We start from the raw sequence: 19,170 nt of genomic DNA, 5'->3' as shown, positions 1-19,170 counted from the left end.
TTCAAAATTGTCATACCATACCCAACTGACCCTTTTGGTATTCAGTTGGATAGATTTTCACACACATACACAATTTTGTGACTCCCAGGCAAAAGCAGAGCAAGTAACACTTCCACTCCCCAAATATTCCCTTGTGCTTGATCAAATTCTCCTGTCGTTCCTGACTCTAATGGGGGCTGGTCTGTTCTCCATTACTAGCCTTGTCCTCCCAAAGAATCATATCAACAAAACTCACAGTGTGCTACTGTCTGTGTAGTGACCTCTTTCACTCAGTCTAATATGTGTGTACCCAGGTTACTGATTCAGTACCAGCTTAGCCCATTTTCATTGCTCAGTTCCTGTTGCACGGACGGACTATGGCTGACTTGTCCAATCATTATCATTTTTAATAATTATTTTCACAATTTGAAGACGACTCTAGAAATGAACTCCCTTGAGAAATAACTAATTCTGTTAAAAAAAAAAAAAAAAGCAAAGAAAAAAGTCTTGATGTAAAGCTTCGAGAGATCCACAAGTCCCTGCCTGTTTCTTACTTGATGGACAGGGGAACAGAGACTGAAGGACCAATTTTCCAACTTCACACAATACTGGATTTGCTGTCATTTTTGCTTCTTGATGTAAGGCAGGTAGGAGACCCTTAGAGAAGGTGTCACAGCACATTAAACGTAAGGGCTGTAAATCCCTCTCCAGACAGACCATATGTGAGTCTAAAACACACAGCCCAGCCTGCTTCCCTCCGTCCTTCCTACAGTCTGTCACTGGCAAAAACAATGCTCAGGAAATCCACCTGACCACAGAGTACTGTCCTTTCATGAGAACGTGCACGTCATGCTGAACAGGAAGTGGTAATGGGCAGTGAGTTCCAGTTAGGGTGACCCTGTCTTTCATGGACCTCAGTGTTTACTTCAGCAATCATTAATAGCCGCCACTTCAGTCTTAACCAAAGGCAGACTCGCCTCCCAGCTGGTCCTTTACTACTTTGAACCAGTTTCTTTACAGCAAGACCAAACTCTGAATCACCCTCCCTGGGGATTTAGGGTTCCTGTCCTCAGCTGGCCCCAGATGCAACACTAGTTCTACATCATTTTCTCCAGAGAAAAGAGAAGCTTGGAGCAAGGGGGAGGGAGGGAATCTCCCAAGTCAACTCCATACTAGAAGAACAATTCCTGGAACCATAGGCCTGATACCATGGAGTGGATCAGACTGGGTCCCTAGAGGTCACAGAAGGGGGTGGGGCAGAGGGAGCATGCGCAGGAGCCTGAAGGCTATGTCCTCGTATACTGGCAGCAAAAAGCATACAGGTTACTCACAACACAAGCCCTTCACTCATCAGTGTCCTGGATCCCTGGAGAGGAGGAGAAAGAAAGTGGTTCTACCCCATGAGTGGTTGACCAGGACTCTGTGGCCGCATCTCATCTTCAGCCAAAGCATGTGAGTCATGACTGTGTGAAAACATGGAACTAATATTCATAATTACTGCAGAAGATAAAGAACTGGAAGGAAAAAACAGCTTCTGTCTGCCTTGCCATCACTGTTGGGGGGATGCTGTGAAAAACAGGGCATCTTGCCAGAAACTCAGATTCCACCTCAGCCGTGTGAGCCTCGGAGCTGGCAGCCTCAGCCCTGGGAGCTGCCCCGTGCTTCATCGACTCCCTCCCCAGTGGTGGCTCGGAGCATCTACTCATCCCTAGGACGGACAGGAAGCCTCCAGAGACAGCAGGGACCTCTGCCCTCCCACCTCCTACATCCAATTAGCCCGCTTGGACTCAAGTGCCTGAGTCCACGCCTGGCCTCAGCAAATGGTGTCAGTTTCACGCACTGGTAGTCTATCCCTCTTCTCTCTTGCATCAGGGTCTCAACAAGGCCTAGGCTCTCTCTTACTCACCCACCCCCTCCTTTCTTTCATCGTAGTAAAATACACGTAGTTTAAGTGTACAGTTTAGTATATAACCATGTATACAACCATGTAACTGTCAGCTAGAAGAAGACAGAGTGTTTTTCTAGCATCCAAGAGGTTCCCTTGTGCCCCCTAGAAAGCCTCTCCCAAGCTAGTACTGTTGTTATTAGAGAGTCATCAAGAGCTAGAGTGCTTACCACTTTGGCTCTAAATCACTGCTATTTAACCTTTAAAATAAACAAATTTCACTGGGCATACTTAAGGTATACAACATGATATTGTGAGGTCTGTAGAGACAGTAAATAACTGACCACAGTGAAGCAAATCCATCCAACCAACCATGGCCTTACACACACATTTATTTTTGTTTCTGTGGCAAGAGCAGATAAAACCTGACTTTTCATAGATCTCATACACACTGCAATTTCATTACCTATATCAATCCTTGTGCTGTGCATTAGGACACTAGACTTGCTAATTTTACATATTTGCTACTTTGCAAATTTGTGTCCCCCCGCCTCCCCCGCCCCCAGTGATGAGGAATGAACCCAGGGCCTGTTCATGTGAGTGAAGTGCTCTACCACTGAGGTACTTTAGTACCTATTTTTTACTGAGACAGGGTCTCATGACCTTAAACTTGCAATGTAGGAGAGGTTGGCCTTGAACTCACCATCCTCCTGCATCCACTTCCCACATGCTGGAATTACAGCAACTTGATTTTGTTGTTGTTGTTGTTGAGACAGGGTCACCGTCTATATACAGTGCTGGCTGTCCTGGAACTCACTTTGTAGACAAGGCAGGCCTTGAACTCACGGAGATCTGCCTGCCTCTGCCTCCTAAGTGCTGGGATTAGAAGTGTGCACCACAATGTCCAGCCAGCAAATTAATTTTTAGTTACTGAATGTCTCTTTCCGACCTTGCTTCCTTCGGTTTATCTGTGCTCTACTGACAGATTTAGAGCCTGAACTTACAGTCTTGAGGCTCCTTAGAGGGCTATACTGCTTCTCACATAAATCCCACCTCTCATCCAGGCCTTCTACCCTCTCCTGCACACTGTTCTTCAGTCTTGGAAACTTAATCTGTGTTCATATCTCTCTGGGCTTTGTCACTCACAGTGTGCAAAAGTCTCCCCATGCTGCAGGCCCCACATTTAGTTTTTATCTTGAAGTCTGATACTCATTCTTCAAAACACAGCTCACCAGAAAACTTCACAAACTCCTTAACTCCTTCTATGTATCGATCTATCGATCTATCTATCTATCTTCTATTTATCATCTATCCATCTACCTATCCACCCATTCACCCATCCATCCAATCTATCATCTGTCGATCTATCTATCATCTATCTATCTATCTATCTATCTATCTATCTATCTATCTATCTATCTATCTATAGAGATATCTCCTTATATACCTTCGTCAACAAGTGGTTTTCTTAGCACAACTCCTTTTTACTGGGAATCCATAAGCTCTACACTTGCCACGTAGCTTCCTGTCTGGATATATGTATCTCCTGCATCCTTGCTAGACATTTCTATCTTTTTGAGAATGACCTCCGATATCCTTAAGATTTCTTCAACTAGTAAAGCTTTTTTAAAAGCATGGGGAGGTAGCTTAGCTCAGTTGGTAGAACACTTGCCTGGCCAAGAGGGTATTTAGATCAACTTATCTGGTCATAGGAGATCCAAGACAAGGAGCATTTTAGCACGGCTACCATCCCAACACAGGGATCTGATACTGTGAATGTAGCAGCTGAGGGAAAGTACATTCCAACAAGGGGAAGGACCCATGAATCCAGCCATTCTCATACCCAGATAAAACTAAACAGCAGTCTTAATATGCCATGACTCATGTGCGCATGTGACGACTCAGACAAACAGTAGACTTTGCCACTGGCACGGGTGAGTAACTCATTACCACAGATCTCTGTGCATAATAAGGAACATCAAAGTGTGTGCTGGGTCCAGTAGGGACTGGAGGGCAGAAAGTAGGGCCCCTGCAGCGGGTTATGCAAGGCACAGGCTTCCAGGCTGGAAGAATGAGCAGAGGCTAAAGTCTAACGCGTGCTGTGTTTGCTAAGCCAAGTGTCCTGGCCCAGGCCACATCTATCCTCAGGAAGAAACACCCTTTTCTGATGTAAGGAGAGCTGAGATTTCAATAGTACAAGTTCCCAATTTAAATGTAAGGCCAAGAGTATGTCAGGTCAAATACTGACATATGGGCAAACCTTCTATTACATGGATTAATAGGAACAAAGTCTGGATCAAAATGCATGTGTGCACACATGCACAGGTGCACACACCCAAAGAAAGCCTTGTTCAGTAAGCTCACAACAACAGAAAAACTCAGGCAGAATGGGATTTTAAAAGTAGTTAACGGGCTCAGAACTCAGGAGGCAGAGGCAGGAGGATCATCAGAAGTTTGAGGCCAGTTGGTCTACACAGTGACTTCCAGGTCAGCCTGGGATTCATGGAGAGACACATGTCATAAACACACAACTTTTAAAACAAAAGGAATCATCTGAAGTGGCGTTTCTAGTCCAGCATGGTAACGTAACTATGCCTGTAACCCCACTATTAGGGAAGCTGAGGCAGAAGAACAGTCTGAAGACAGGAAGTCAAGGTCAGCCTGGTCAATATAGCAAGGTCCTATCTTAAAAAAGAAAAGGAAAAGGAAAGAAAAAGCTACTTATATGTAAGAATTGTTATATATACGTAAATGAAAATTCCTTTAAATGGACTCTGTGGGGCTGGAGAGAGAAGAAGGTTTACAACTTTTACAGACCATGAAAGTTCTGATGCTAGAACTCACAAAAGGTGGCTCACAAGTGCCTGTAACTCCAGTTCAAGGGGATGTGATGCCCTCTTCTGGACTCTATGGGCACTGCATGCATATCACGCACATAAATTCATGCAGACACACATACATTCATACAAGTAAGTAAACCTTTTTTAAAAAGTCTCTTCAAAGACATTTGCCAAAATTAATATTGTTTAAATATTTTAATAATATATTATTATTTCAAGTATTATTTAAAAATATATATCATACTCAGCTAACAAAAAAAATCCATTTATTCATCTTTGACTAGCCTGGCCTGAATCTCTTTTCCCTATTAGTCATTTGCTTTCATTGAACTTTTAATTTAAAAGTAAAGTTTATAGTTAACAGTAGTAACAGAGTCAACAGATAGGTAAAAATTTTAGTTCTTCTAAACAGCACTGAGTCTGCACACTCTCCTGTCCATCTAATGATGAGAACATCTATGTTCCTGAAGAAAGACTATAAACAGACTTTAGCCATCCATTTCGACATGCCTATTCCATTTTTCAAACACATCTGATATTTTGGAACTATATTGGAAAAGACAAAACAGTCACAGTGTGAGCAAAATGAACACTTCCTCATAAGACCAAGTCTCAGCACCTCCTGGGGACCTGGCCCTCAGAACCAGGGTACGGCACCAGCTGCCACATTGCCTTCCTACCTGGATGGTGGTGTTGCCTCCTTCCAGAAGAGCAATAGCCAGGAGAATGCTTTCATGGAACACTCGGTCACTGGATGCATTCATTATGAGGTCGATGACAAGATTGGAGGCTCCTTCCTTGTCGAGGTGACACTGAACTTCAGCCAGGCTCATCTCGCCCCTGCTCGTGGAACTGGATCCAGGACCTCCTCCTGGAAAGACAGAACATTACTCTTATTGAGGACATTGGGAACAATTAGCATTTCTGCATATTCACTAAGCACCAACCTTCAATGCTCTAAACAGTTATGTTATTTCCTCTAACCCTCTCAACAAGCCCACAGCAAAGTGTTGATTATTAAGAGAGGTGAAGGTGCTTGTCTGAGAATACCTAAACTTGCAAGTGGCAAAGATGGTCCTGAATTCAGGCAGACAAGATGAAGGAAAAATGATACATTTTCATCAAGTGACCCAAAGCCATTCAGCCAATACGGTTTCTTAAAATAGAATGACTTGGGGGCATAATTACTAAGAACTGGTTTAAGAGTCCAATTGAAAGGAACATCTCTTAGATCCCTCTTAGAAAACATCACCTAAAACAATCCCCAGCAGCCAGTCCTCACTCTAACACACTCTCCTTCCACATTGTGTATTCATTCAACAAGTATTAATGCAGTGCTTGACATGGAGACAAGAGCCGGAGACGGTGGGGGAATGATGTGCTGTGAGGAAAATAAATGAAGTCCCATCATCACAGCCCTTCAGACAAGATGAATACAGTGAAGAGGAAAGGGTCTGTGCCACTCAGGGGAATGGTTTCTGATCGGTTTTTGGAAAGTTCATATTTAAAAGCATGCCTTCAATTATTATTAGCAATAACTGGAACAATAAAACATAGAAAAATGGTCTGAGTAATTTCAGAGTGCAAAAAGCCATGTATTTCCCTACAGCGCTCAACACAATACTCCTCTCATAGCAGCCCTAATAGCTGTGGAACGTCTGCTGTAGCTACTCAAGGCAGCCCATACTGGTGTATCCTGATCTCGATGCCTCCCGATTTCCTCATGTATCTGTTAAACAACACCTCCGAAAATAAAGAGAAACAGTTTGGAGCTGTTGTATGAGGAATGTTTCTGTGAGAATCATGGGGTATTTGGGATTTGAAAAAAGCTGAATTTCATCTCTGGGGTGGCCAAGAACCCCACCATCACTGAAGCCTGCAAAGCTACATGAACCAGGTAGACAAACTTCAAATTTTCATCAAGTAGGAAAACCAAACACCTCCCTAGAATCTGCTAGAATAAATATATTAAATACTAGGATTCTTTTTAAAAAATGAGATGTATGAATGTTTTGCCTGCATGTACTTATGTACACCACATGAGTGCCTTGTGCCCTTAGATGTGTGCAGAGGGTGCTGGATCCCCTGGAACTGAAATTACAGATGGTTGTGACCCACCATGAGGGTTGGGAACTAAACCTGGGTCCTCTATAAGTGCAACAAGTGCTTTCAACTGCAGAGCCCAAAGAACATGATTTTTATGTTTTGCATGGACCTTTCTACGGATCTGAATCTGCCCTACAACCACAACTCCAAGACTGCGCCTCAACTCGCTTTTGTGTCTTGAGCACTGGGTTACCGGCTCCACTAAAACCTAAACTAGGTAAAATTTGCCAGCAAGTTCAAAACATTGAAAACTTTTACCTGTTACTGTGCCTAAAATAACTTTCACCACCTTTAAAGATTTGTTTTTAAGTGTTTTTATTTTTATTTTTTTAAATTTTTGGTCAACTCCCATGAGAACATGGACACACATTGAAATATGCTTCCAATCCTTTGTTAAACTGTGCTAAAAATAGTAATTGTCATGTAAATGGGTAACATGAAGAGTCTTTGGAAAAGCCCTCATGGCATTCAGTAGGCACATAATAAACGCTAACTTTCACCATTCTGGCTGCCATTATCCTCCTCACTTTATGAGCAAATACAGCTGCTCACAAGCACAGGGCAATGGACAATGAAATCTAGTTTCCTGTATCATCATCCAAGTATCACAAGAGAGTCACTGCATGAGAAAGAGAGGCAAAAGATTATGCAAAATATATATGTAGGGATGTAGGGAAATGCTCTTATAGGAAAGCATGTTCATGCAGCGAGCTAATGGTTGCCCAAAGATAAAAGAAGCTGCAAAACAAAAATAAACAAAAAATAAAAACAAACTTTTAATGCAAATACATCTAAGTTTCCAGCTGTCAGGCAAAAGCAGACGGCTCCTTGTGACATGCTCAGTTCCCACATAATGCTCATGAGCATAGCACATAGCCTACCTCCTCCCCCAGGCTTGCTGGGTCCTCCTGGCGATAGTGGGCCATTGCCAAAGCTCGTAAGGCTCTCTCTTCTTCCCGAAGGTCTGATGTTTCCATAGTAACGGTTGACCAAGATCTGCCTGAGTGCCTCACCCTTAATTCAAACAGGATAATGAAATCAGATCCCAAATTTAAAGCATAATCGAGCGACTAATATTTAAATTTAAATTGAAAACAAAAACAAAAACAAAACCCCACACAAGGGTACTCAGGTATAACTGACCCAGTTTCACTCAGTGGAAAAAAAATTAATAAAAATCATTTTTAAAACTTTGAAGTCAACTTCAAATATTTTCTCAGGGAACATAAGTTGTTTTATTTTTATTTGGAAAAACTGGTGGCAATCTAGACTAGTAAATTCTGAAGTAGCCTCTCACACAAGGATAAAGACAGAACAGTAATTCTGAAGGGCAACTAACAACAACAACAAAAAAAATGAAAAGCCTTTTGGGTTAAGCTCATAAAATTTGGACAAACTGCAAATTTTACAGGTCAGCTTCCACATAGCAGTATAAAAATGTTACTCAAGGCAGAGTGTTTACTCCCAAAGACCTGAAGAAGGGGAAGAATGTTTTGAGGCAGTATCTAGCAGAGCGATGGCCTTAAACTCACTACATAGCTGAGAATTATCTTGAATTCTGTGTTTTTCTGTCCCTACTTCCAAGGTGCTGGGATTACAGATGTATGACACTAAGCCTGGCCAAGAAAATATTAAGACACTATAGTAAGAGGTTAAGTTGGTAGGCAGGTCGACAGCAAGCCTTTCTTACAAAGATGGCTATGGGGCCAAATGGTGAGGAAAACACCACTACAGGAGATAGCAGGTGGTTCTCAACCCCTGGGCGGCGACGGGGGGGGGGGGGGGGGGGGGGGTCACCTAAGACCATCAGAAAACACAGATATCTACATTACAATTCATAACAGCAGCAAAATTACAGTTATGAAGTAGCAGCGAAAAGAATTTTATGGTTGGGCTCAACACAACATGAGGAGCTAAATAAAGGGTCACAGCTTTGGGAAGGTTGAGAACCACTGGACAAATGGGAGATTTCAAAAACGCTGATCAAAAACAAGCATTATGGATGAAACAATATCACGATTTGCTTAAATGCAGCACAGGAAAAAGGAGAAACAGGGAAGATATAAAAGAGGTAAGAAAGAACATGAGTTGATAGTTGAAGTGGAGTTATAGATAGAAGTTGCCCAAACTCTCCCAACTCCGTTAAAACATGCATTTCAAATGTTTTCTAATGAAAAGCTTTAAAAATATAACCACCAATGAAATCCTGGAGAGCGGACATAATAACCTTTTTTACAACTCTGACAGAAGCAATCTGACTTGTTCCCCAGCACTAGGGTGCCTGAACAAGCCAGCACACAGGAGCAGAGCTTGTTCTCAGCTCTAACCCCTTTGCCATCCCAATCCTAAGGGAGTCCTGGACCACCAACTCATCTGGGTTTACCCTGGGCTGCTTCCCAGGGGCAAAGTAGTAAGGCCTGGATTCCCTCCAGGGCAGCAAATGAGACCTAAGTGGGAAGTCTAGCAGAGGGAGGTGCTAAGAACTAGCAGGTCTCTAAAATAGAGTTCTGAGGAGCCCTGGAACTGAAGCATGAGTCAGTAGAATTTTAAGTGATTTGTTAAGAAGTGCTGAGAATAGGTCTGGAGACTTTAAGGGGGGGGGGGGTGTTTGAGAAAGGAGCAGGGAGGGGACATGGGGGGTGAGGGTGACGGGGGACACAGGGGGTGTTGAAAGGGGACACGGGGCAGGGGGGAGTTGTGGTGAGGGGAGGTATGTTCCCAGGAAAGCAGGCAACCAGGGAGAAAAGGAAAAGGCAGAAAGCCTGGACCCTGCCAACTGTAAAGGTCTATCAGGCACCAGAGCTATACTGCCACATCCATCCCCTTTGTTAATTTATGCTGGTAGCCAGAGCCCAGAGGGACACACAGGGATGAAGTAAACCAATGAAGGGGGAAGGTGCTGAAAGCTTGATACTGATTTTTAAATGAATGGGAATGCAGGAAATGGGGGGGGGGACAACCAAAACAAACCCCGAAATCTCAATTCCTCCCACAAACGGGGAGCATTTTCTAGTGTCAGCTTATGAAACTCATTTCCTACCTGGACCAATAGAAAATCCAAAATGCCAAGACTGTTTCCAGTGAGGAAGTCACTTGCAGTGTTTAAAAGTACTTTGGAAATGAAATGCTTGCCAGGGAGAGAAAGTTCCAGGACAAGGCTGTTTCATGGCTCAGAAAACCCCAGTTTGACATAAAGATATAGCTTGACTGGTGTTCTATCCCACGGGCTTGGGCAAGCCTGTCCACACTCTCCAAAGCTGTCACTAGGAAACGGGGGACTTAAAAGCTGACTTCAGGGGAATACAAATTTGAAAGAAACATTCAAGAGCTACTAAGAAAGAATTGGGAAAGACAGGTGACCTCTGTCTTCAATGAGAGATTATAATCTTGGTTTAAAAACAGCTGGATGCAAGTATTCTACTTAGTTTGAGCAAGAACAGGGTCTGGGAGAAGGCAGGTCTTTAGAAATAAAGGTGCAGAAGCCTCTAAGTAGGTCCCCTCACAGCTGTGAAGAGACCTAAGATCTGTCACCATGCTTTCATACCATCTATGTCACCATCAAGAGAAGAGTCAGGAAGACAGAAAAACTGGGTGGTCAAATCAAAAGATGAGTGATGGGAGCCAGTCAGCAAACGTGTATGCCGGAGCCTTTATATAACAATTCTACTTGGGACCAAGGGGACCCGGGCTTTCAGCTCCCAGGGGTTGTTCTCTTTCCAGCTCTCAGTTTTGAAGGGAAACAGCAAGACTGGGGTCTGTTTGCGATTAAACAGGCAGGAGGTAAAGAAGGGAACATGTGGGCTCTGCACAGGAAGTCCGTGTTTATGCAGCCCGGATGCCCAACTGATACAGAGGGACTGCACATTTGCATTCTGCCTTTCCTCAACAGAAAAACCCTAGCAGTTACCATAGCAACAGATGCATCAAATGGTACATTTTCCCCCATAAGAGAATATCATGAAATGTGCTCATTATTGGGGGAGGGTGTAGAACACATCCCACCCACAAACTTTCCCACTCTTATTATAAGGTTTGAGGTATATATTCATCTGAGAGAGAGAGAGAGAGAGAGAGAGAGAGAGAGAGAGAGAGAGAGAGAGAGAGAGAGAGAGAGAGAATGTGTGCACACACGCACACAGAAATTTAAATATGTAAAAAGAACAGAACAAATAGGAATTGCTTTGGCTTCTTCTTAAAATAATAAATTGAAGTTGCTTTGTTTTTCTGTAGAAAATAAAGACAGGGTTTTAGATAAAAGGGAACAGGGAAGACATGAATAAGCATTATTAAAAGTTATGCAAATCTCTAGTATTTTTCTGAGCCATTGGTTTAATTTAAGGAAAGTTAAAATCTTCAGAGAAAACCCTTCCTAATCATCTTGATATAAATTACCCAACAGCGCTAAGCTGCTCGCCATGTACCAAGACATGGCATCTGACTACAAAGGAGAAGACAGTGACTTCCCCAGTGATGTCACTTCAGCTTTGGCGCTGAGCTGCGGAGTCCAGTTTTCTCCTCACTGCAGTGTCTGCATCTAGAGCCTACAAACAAATACCCGGTGTGTGTCTTCAGGTCTGAAATTCCGCACATAGCAAGTATTACCCAAGACCGAGAAAATGAGAAGTCAAAGAAAGTTTCATTTGTAGTAAGTGTCAGGTTCAAATAATGACAACTGGCATATATTAGTCTTGAGATCACAGTTTCCTTTCTAACAGAGTAGTGGCCAACGAGCTGGGCAGAAATACAGGTACGTGCTGAACAAGACATCCAAGAGAGTCAACGCATCATTTGCAAAGGAGATGGAGGTGGCCTTTTGGGTTCCTAAGTTCCAGTCACTGAAAGAGCTTATGCTTTAGGCAAGATCACCTCTCAGACCTTGAGTCTATCACATCTTAGTAATTAAGACAGCATCTGAATTGAAAAAAATACCTCCCCTTTCCTAACCTTGTTGTCTACAAAATCACTTAAGTATTTCAAACTACAACATGACTCTCTGTCTTAAACACTGGGCTTAGTGCTTCCTGTGCGCAGCTCAGTGTCACTGTCCTAAGGGACACAGACTGGTATCATTGCCCTTATACAGTGGAAGATACCAGGAAACAGAGACATGAAATAACTTATAAATCACACATATAGCACCTAGCCAAAGAGGACTGTTTCTAATACTGTTTGTTTGTTTTCTTTTCTTTTGTTTTTTTATGCTAAGTCCCTTGAAGGATGGCTGGGTACTTTTGCTGGATACTTTCAAGATACAGGATAATTCTTTACTAGCTGGCAAAAAATGGAAAAGATGAAAATGTAATATGCCCCTAGCCAGTGAGTGGCAGGGGATACCAGCTGTTTAGAGGGGCATCATGGTCCAAATTTGGCCCGAATGCAAACTTCCTAGGAACTATTCCTTAGCTGGAGAAATCATAAAACCTATTTCTCTACCAAGGCAAGATAACTGAACAATATCGACAGTGGAACAGGGCAGGGGCTGGGGTATATGAACGGAACATAGGTGCTACCTCCGGCTACCCATTTATCTCAGGAATACATTTTCCATGACACAAATGATCGCAACCCCATGACAGTCTTCACAAGGACTGTTTATTTTCTAACCAGGTGACCTGGGGCACTATGTTACACCTCTGAGTCTGAACTCTCCAACCTGTGTCAGGAGGAAGAAGGACTTCCCACTGGGCCCGCTTACACTCCGTTAAAGACTGACATGTGGGCTTCCATGGAAGTCTTAGCACACTACTGAATAAGTCCTCAGAAAACTGAGATACACAGCTCTCTTCAAGAAATGGGGAATGTGAAAAATCAGTGCTGGTCAGCATGTCCATGCATATATATGACCTTCTAGAAAATTCTTTGGCAACACACAGCCAGCATTGTAAAAGAAAGTGTCAGTCTTTTGTCTTAGAAATCTATCATAAGATACACATTTGTTTCCTTGTCGGAGGACAAAAAAAATTACAAATTCCTTCCTAATTTGGGGAGCTTTATGTGACTGCTAGTCTTCAAAGACTTATTTATCTCTGTCCCACCAAAGGCTGAGGTGTAACGTTAAATAACAGAAGCCAACTATGAAAGCTGTGCCCCTAGAACAATCCACTGGTGAGAAGGTGCATGTGTTTGTTGGGACACATGCTCCCACATGTAAAAAACTGGCGGAAGGAAAAAGGAGGAAGTTAGCACTCTCCCAGCTGGGTGGTGTAATTATGCTCTGCTGGCACTGAGCTCTTGTGTTTATTGTAAGCCGGCTGCAAGGATCACTAGTCACTGTAAAAGCACAAAGCTGCCCCCATCACCTATTTAAAAACCATCACCGGGAAGGAAGGTGTGAAATGCTTCCTTGGCTATTATTTGGAGCTTGGCTGTGCACAGTTCTGTTCAGGTAGATAACAGAACTGCCAGCTAGTTTCACCTCTAGACAAAGAGGATGATTGGCCCTAAGCCAATTCATGTTTGAACAATATCAACACCAACAGAGCTGTCTTTAAATCATAGTTGTGTGGCTGAGTGGGGAGTTACAGTAATTAGCTCCCAACACATGAGACTCAAGACTACATACCCTTTTATGGTCTTCCAGTTGTCTCAGGGGTGGACTTGGTTCAAGCTCCTGCTAAGCATGCAGAAATTCCATTTTAAGTATGGCACTAAGGAAACACTACCATCTTCAGCATCAGTCACATACAAAATACATTATGAGCTCATACACAGTCAAGGTTACATAAAAGAATTATGTTTTGTGGTTTTCCCCAAGGTATGAATACTTTAGATTCTGCTTAATAGTTGTCCCAACCCCTTATCCCACAACATTGTTTCAAATGAGCTTTTGGACCAATATTGTTTTTTGCAAAGATTATGAATGGCAGTTCATAGGATATGCTGTTATATTAACCCAAAAGGGGCTGTAAAGCAAGACTCAACTGGGCAGGTCCTTATGATTCATACATGCAGTCCTGAACAGCACATGCATAAGGACATTGATACATACAGTATGGGTCAGGCACATACATGAAACCATTGCACTCCCTAGCCCACCAGTGCGTGAGTATTCTAATCAACACTGCTAGTCAAGAGCTCTGATTAGAATATGACAGGCTCATCACTGGAAAACATCTGCACTGCACCTCAGGGGTTCTATCATTTGTGTTTGATTTTTATCATTTCCGATAGCCTTCTCTCTGATAAAGCACCTTTCATTTTAGCTTGAACTCCTGTGATTTATCAACAGTGTCTGAAAGGAAGTTGTCACACCTAGAAACATGCCTGCTCTAATAGTTTCTCTGATCTTACTAGAAGCAACTCTAGTCCTTCATTCAGCCAGTGTAGCTGGTGGCTGGGAAGAATGGGACAGAAACATTGCCTTGTGCAACTGTCTTAGTAGTTAATACGAAAACTAGAGATTCATGTCCTGATTTTCAAAAGTACATGATCTTTGCACATGGTCTGAAGTCAATCCATACAACAGAAAGGCCTTAACATTCCAGAATTTCTCATGTCTAGACTGAAAAGGGTTATGAGTGAAGACCTTCCAAGGGTGCATGCAACCTCTCTCCTGGAGTCTGTTTAGTCTCGCTCCACCTATGGAGGACTTTCTTTCTACCCCAAAACAGCCAACACAGCAATGATCAGTCTCCAGCCTGCTAGAGCCTGCCTTCCCATGCCCAACAGCAGAATGGACATCTCATCATGACAATGCACACACTCAAATGGGACAACTTGGAAGCACCCGTATTTGCGAGGACTGCAAATACAGGTGGGCAACACACCTCTGTGGAGTTCTCAGCTTCCGGTGCCTGTGGTAGCTAATTGGGAGTAAAACGAAGCACGTTAGTCATGGCATTTGCATTTTACAGACCACAGAGAAGTCTGCAGACCAACACTGAAGGACAAAACATGGAGAGAAAGATCACAGAGAGGTGATTTCGCTGAATCACCTGTTGCTGGGGGCTGGGCTGTCGAGAGGACCAACTGCTTGATGTTTAAAGTAAATGGGATGTGGTGGAAAAGCTGACTGATATGAGATACAGGTTTAAAATTAGAAAATAAAATACTATCACTGTGATGATTATAATTTTCACTGTCACCATGACTAGATTTGAAATCACCCGGGAGACACACTTTTGCGTGTGTTTGTGAAGGCATTTCCAGAGAGGTTTAAGTGAGGCGAGAGGATGTGCCCCGGTGGGGAGTGGTACCACTGTAAAAAGGGAGAAAGGAAGAAACCAACAAAGCACCGGCATTCATCTCCTCTACGTCTGAACTGTGGTCCAAGGGACCAGTCGCCTGGTGTATCACAGCTAGACCCGATCTCACCAGTGTGCCTTCCGAGCCATGACGGCTGTACACTGTGAGCCCAAACAGACCCTTTACACCTTCCGAGCCATGACGGCTATACACTGTGAGCCCAAACAGACCCTTTACACCTTCCACTGCTTTAGACAGGCATTGTCTTACAGCAATAAGAAAACTGGAAGAGTCACTAACCAAGAAGGAAGAGCTGCTATTTATGGGTGTCTTGCTGGGCAATGAGAAAGAAAGTTGTGCTGTGGGTACTAATGGAGGTCTGGGTAAACCCAGCAATGGACCAAGGGGGCAGACAGTAACACGGTTCGAGCCTGGCAAGGTTCCTCACTGCCACTCTGTAGGGACACATGCCTCCTATGAATTTATGCTTTCTCCTGTCTCTGCAATTCCGTGCGCCATCCTGCGGCGGATGGCTCCTGCTGAAGCTTAGCAGGTGGACTAGTCTCTTCCAACATCTCTGGGACAATGAGATGAATTTCTCCATTCTGAGCATGGTTATTCTAACCTTATGGCTCCCTCAGGTTACCACAGACGGGATTCCTGGGCTCATTCCTGCCATACCTCGTAAACACCCCACACTCTATTTCAACATTCCTACCCCGGAGAGAGAAAGAGAGATAGAGAGAAAGCGAGCAAGATACAGTCAAAGATACAGTCAAAGGATACACACATGAACTCTCTCTCTTTCTCTCTTTGTGTGTATGAGAGAGGGGGAGGGGGTAGTTCAAAAAAGGTGTGGCTAGAAAAGTCTACCACTCCATATGAAGATAGTGCCACGAGTCTGGCCAAAGGACACGTGCGTGGAACAGGAAACTGACGTCAGACATAATTGTCAGATCCTACCTGGGCTGCCCTGGACCCAAGTCATGCACCAGCAGCATGGCTGAGTGGTGCAAGGTGCAGTCTGGAGCCATGGAATGAAGCCAAGGTTCATGCTGTAACCATATGACCTTGGCCTCTGCTATTGCTCTCCAACACTGTACACTGTGCACCTCTCCTTAGGCCAGAAGGTGGCTGTAAGTGGCAAGCCAGTCTCGAAGACAGACAGAAACTGTGAGACCTGGGGTGAGTGGGGGTGGGGTGGGGGTGCTGCAGTGCAGCTCAAGGCAACCACTTTAGTAACTGGATCACTACAGTGGAAGACATACCCTTAATAGAAAGCTGTTGTCATGTAATTTTAAAAATGGTCTTTCTTTTATTTTCTCGACTGATAAAATCCAAGAGCAATGGAACCAAACTATTCCAGCAAAAGTAGAGAGGCACATGGGGAGGGTTGCTCAGTTAGGTCTAGACAGAGAAGAGTAATCCAACACTACCACTTCTGGGGAGAAAAAGCCGGTGCAAAGCACCCAGCCTCCTGACGAGGGTCGGGAGAAACACCATGGCAGAAAGGCCTTCAGCACAGCCAGGAAAATAACATCAGAGCTGAGGTGTGTGTCTTGTCAAAATGGTAAACAGAGTAACACAATCCAAGAAGGCCCTTGTAGCTCTGCTCTTACGTTCCTGCCTGCTTTAGGCTAAAAACCAGAAACTGTGTAAACAGTTTTGCTTTCTGTCCTCAGTGCAAACCGGACCGGGAAGGCACGGCAGGGTGAAAGCGACTGCTCGTGCATGCTGGAGCAGCCGTGCTGGAGCAGCCGTGCTGGAGCAGCCGTGCGAGCAGCCGGAGACAGAGACGGAAAGCACCAGCTTCGACCGTTTGTGTTGGCCGCACTCCCATGGGCATGTCCTTTAGGTTCATTCTATATGATTAGAACAAAAGGATTACAGGCAGGGATTTCCTGCAGGAACCCAAGCAGCTACCCTCTCATTCCCTTGCCAAACAAAACCAAAGCCAAAGGAAATGAAGAAGATGAAGCTGGAACTGGTATATCCTTTTTTTTTTTCTTTCTTGTTTAATTCTCTATTTTGTCTCCGTTCTCTTTGCCCAGAGAAGCATCTTACACTCTTCTGCAGAGGCTCCTGGGTGTCCAGTTTTCTTTCTTAGTGTGAGATCAGGAAAGTCCCTGTTTCTATGATTGCACTTGCACTGTCTCGTCTCCCTAGAGGATTGTGCTTGCTCTTAAAATTTAAATGATCTTTTAAAGTTTTCCCCTGAAAATCTTATGAAGCTGTGTAGGACAGCAGAGGATGCTTAGAGACCTCATTATTACCCGGAAGGACAAGTTGGAGTGTTTTTCTATTAGTGGGCCACAATGGACAAGCCAAGAGCACTGGCTGGTGTCATGTGATGAGGGTCTCTGTGAGGACTCTTTGGTCACCAAAGAGCCTCCCTGCGCGCTTTCACCTCCTCACCTGTGCAGGGAGACTGGAGCATTGCTGGGATTCCTTCCAGCTACAGTATCAAGTAGTGCATAGTCTATTGTCAGTAAACTTCATTTTTAAAAATCTAACAGCCAAGTTCCCTAAACAATACAACTTGCTTTTGGGCATATGACAGAGACCTGACCAAAGCAGGAATGTAATTAGATAAAACAAGCAACAGCCCACACTGGCACTTCCTTCTCTGATGATTAAAGTCACAGTTCCTTGGGGATATGCTGATTTTATGGCAGTAAGATGCAATTCTGATAAATATAATAATAAAGTATACATGTTCCAAATATAGCTATGTAAATATGATACCAATATAAGTAAATATAAGTAGGGTCTGATCAATGAATTTAGTTTTTCTCAACAGTTATTATTATTATTATTATCATTTTACTTGAATGGCAAGGTTTCAGTGAACATTTTTTTTTTTTTTTTTTTGGTTTTTCGAGACAGGGTTTCTCTGTGTAGCTTTGCGCCTTTCCTGGATCTCGCGCTGTAGACCAGGCTGGCCTCGAACTCACAGAGATCCGCCTGCCTCTGCCTCCCGAGTGCTGGGATTAAAGGCGTGCGCCACCACCGCCCGGCTCTTCAGTGAACATTTTAAGGAATAACATTTTAAGACCTAAATATTCTAGGTTTTATTTCTCTCTCACAGCACATGCTGCTGATACCTCTAATTACAGTGAAATCTCTGAAGCTGGTGGGTGATTAACATGCCTAGTTATGAACCTGAAAATCAAGCAGTGTCCCAGACTGCTTCATCACATTGATCCTTGGACTTAAGTCTTCCCAGGACTTTCAGAGAAGTTCAGCAAAAGGTAACATAATAGAAACAGAGACTCAAATGACCAGCAAACATTTAAGTAGTAGTTTCTGGGCCCTCAATGTCCTTCCTGGATGAGGCCAATAATCAGGGCATCCTAACTGATGTCAGTCAAGTAATGGGCTATGTGCATCGAAGATACTCATGTGCCTGCTTTATATATAAAGTACCTGACTTCTTATAGAGGGATACACATCTGCTACCATGCCTTGTAATTCTCAAAGAAGCCCAGAGACTTCCTAGGTTATTTCTGGTGTTTGCAATTCAGCAACCCCCTCACACCTGTCCATCTCTCCATCCATTCCTTTCATGTGTGTCTATTATTGGACCAGCACACAGCAGGGCCTGTGAATAGGCTTTGCTTTCTACTGTCTTTAACAGGCGTTCTTCTATGGCCCCAGGGCATCCATGATTTTCTGTTAAACACACGGTGTCCATGTGGACCATCCTGGCAGAAATTGAACACAAGTCAAGACATGTATGCTAGATTGATATGTCAGTATAGCAAAAAGAATTTATAATTTCTGGCCCTAAATCAGCACTCAGTTGCTTTTTAATCTACTTATAGCCTCAGGGGAAGGAAACAAAACAGGAGTGAATGAGCTAGGAAACATGTTAACCAGGCCATCTTTTCTCAGCCTCTGAAAGCCCTTCATTAAGAGAAAAGAAAGCTTTAAGAAAACTGAGCCAAAAATAGAAGTTTTCTAGCACTGACAAGAGCAATTTTAAATGGTCACATCTACAAATACAATTCTCTTTCTAACTGTATTTGCTTTTAGAAACAAAACAAGTTAAAAATGACATGGCTCTACTCATGCAGTTTGATGCCTATCTTACAGAGAGACTTCATCAGAACTCAATAGTGTGGTCCATTATTTAAAAACGCAATCTGGCTTGACTCAATTACACCACTTCAGTCA

The 19,170-nt window shown here is 43.5% G+C and overlaps 1 protein-coding gene across 1 annotated transcript in view; it reads right to left on the bottom strand.

Moving 5' to 3' along the window:
- Positions 1–19,170, bottom strand: part of Itpr1 (inositol 1,4,5-trisphosphate receptor type 1) — a 344,324-nt gene that overhangs the window by 106,615 nt on the left and 218,539 nt on the right. Inside the window, exons 41-44 of the mRNA XM_052719669.1 lie at positions 14,577–14,612; positions 13,373–13,420; positions 7,692–7,824; positions 5,385–5,575 (exon numbers count right to left, since the gene is read on the bottom strand). Of these exons, the coding sequence (XP_052575629.1) occupies positions 5,385–5,575; positions 7,692–7,824; positions 13,373–13,420; positions 14,577–14,612 (408 nt within the window). The remainder of the gene's footprint in view (positions 1–5,384; positions 5,576–7,691; positions 7,825–13,372; positions 13,421–14,576; positions 14,613–19,170) is intronic.

This window comes from Peromyscus californicus, unplaced genomic scaffold (genome assembly GCF_007827085.1).
Source record: "Peromyscus californicus insignis strain IS unplaced genomic scaffold, ASM782708v3 Scaffold_6__1_contigs__length_162567912, whole genome shotgun sequence".
NCBI lineage: Eukaryota > Metazoa > Chordata > Mammalia > Rodentia > Cricetidae > Peromyscus > Peromyscus californicus.
This window is presented reverse-complemented; position numbering and strand designations above follow the sequence as displayed.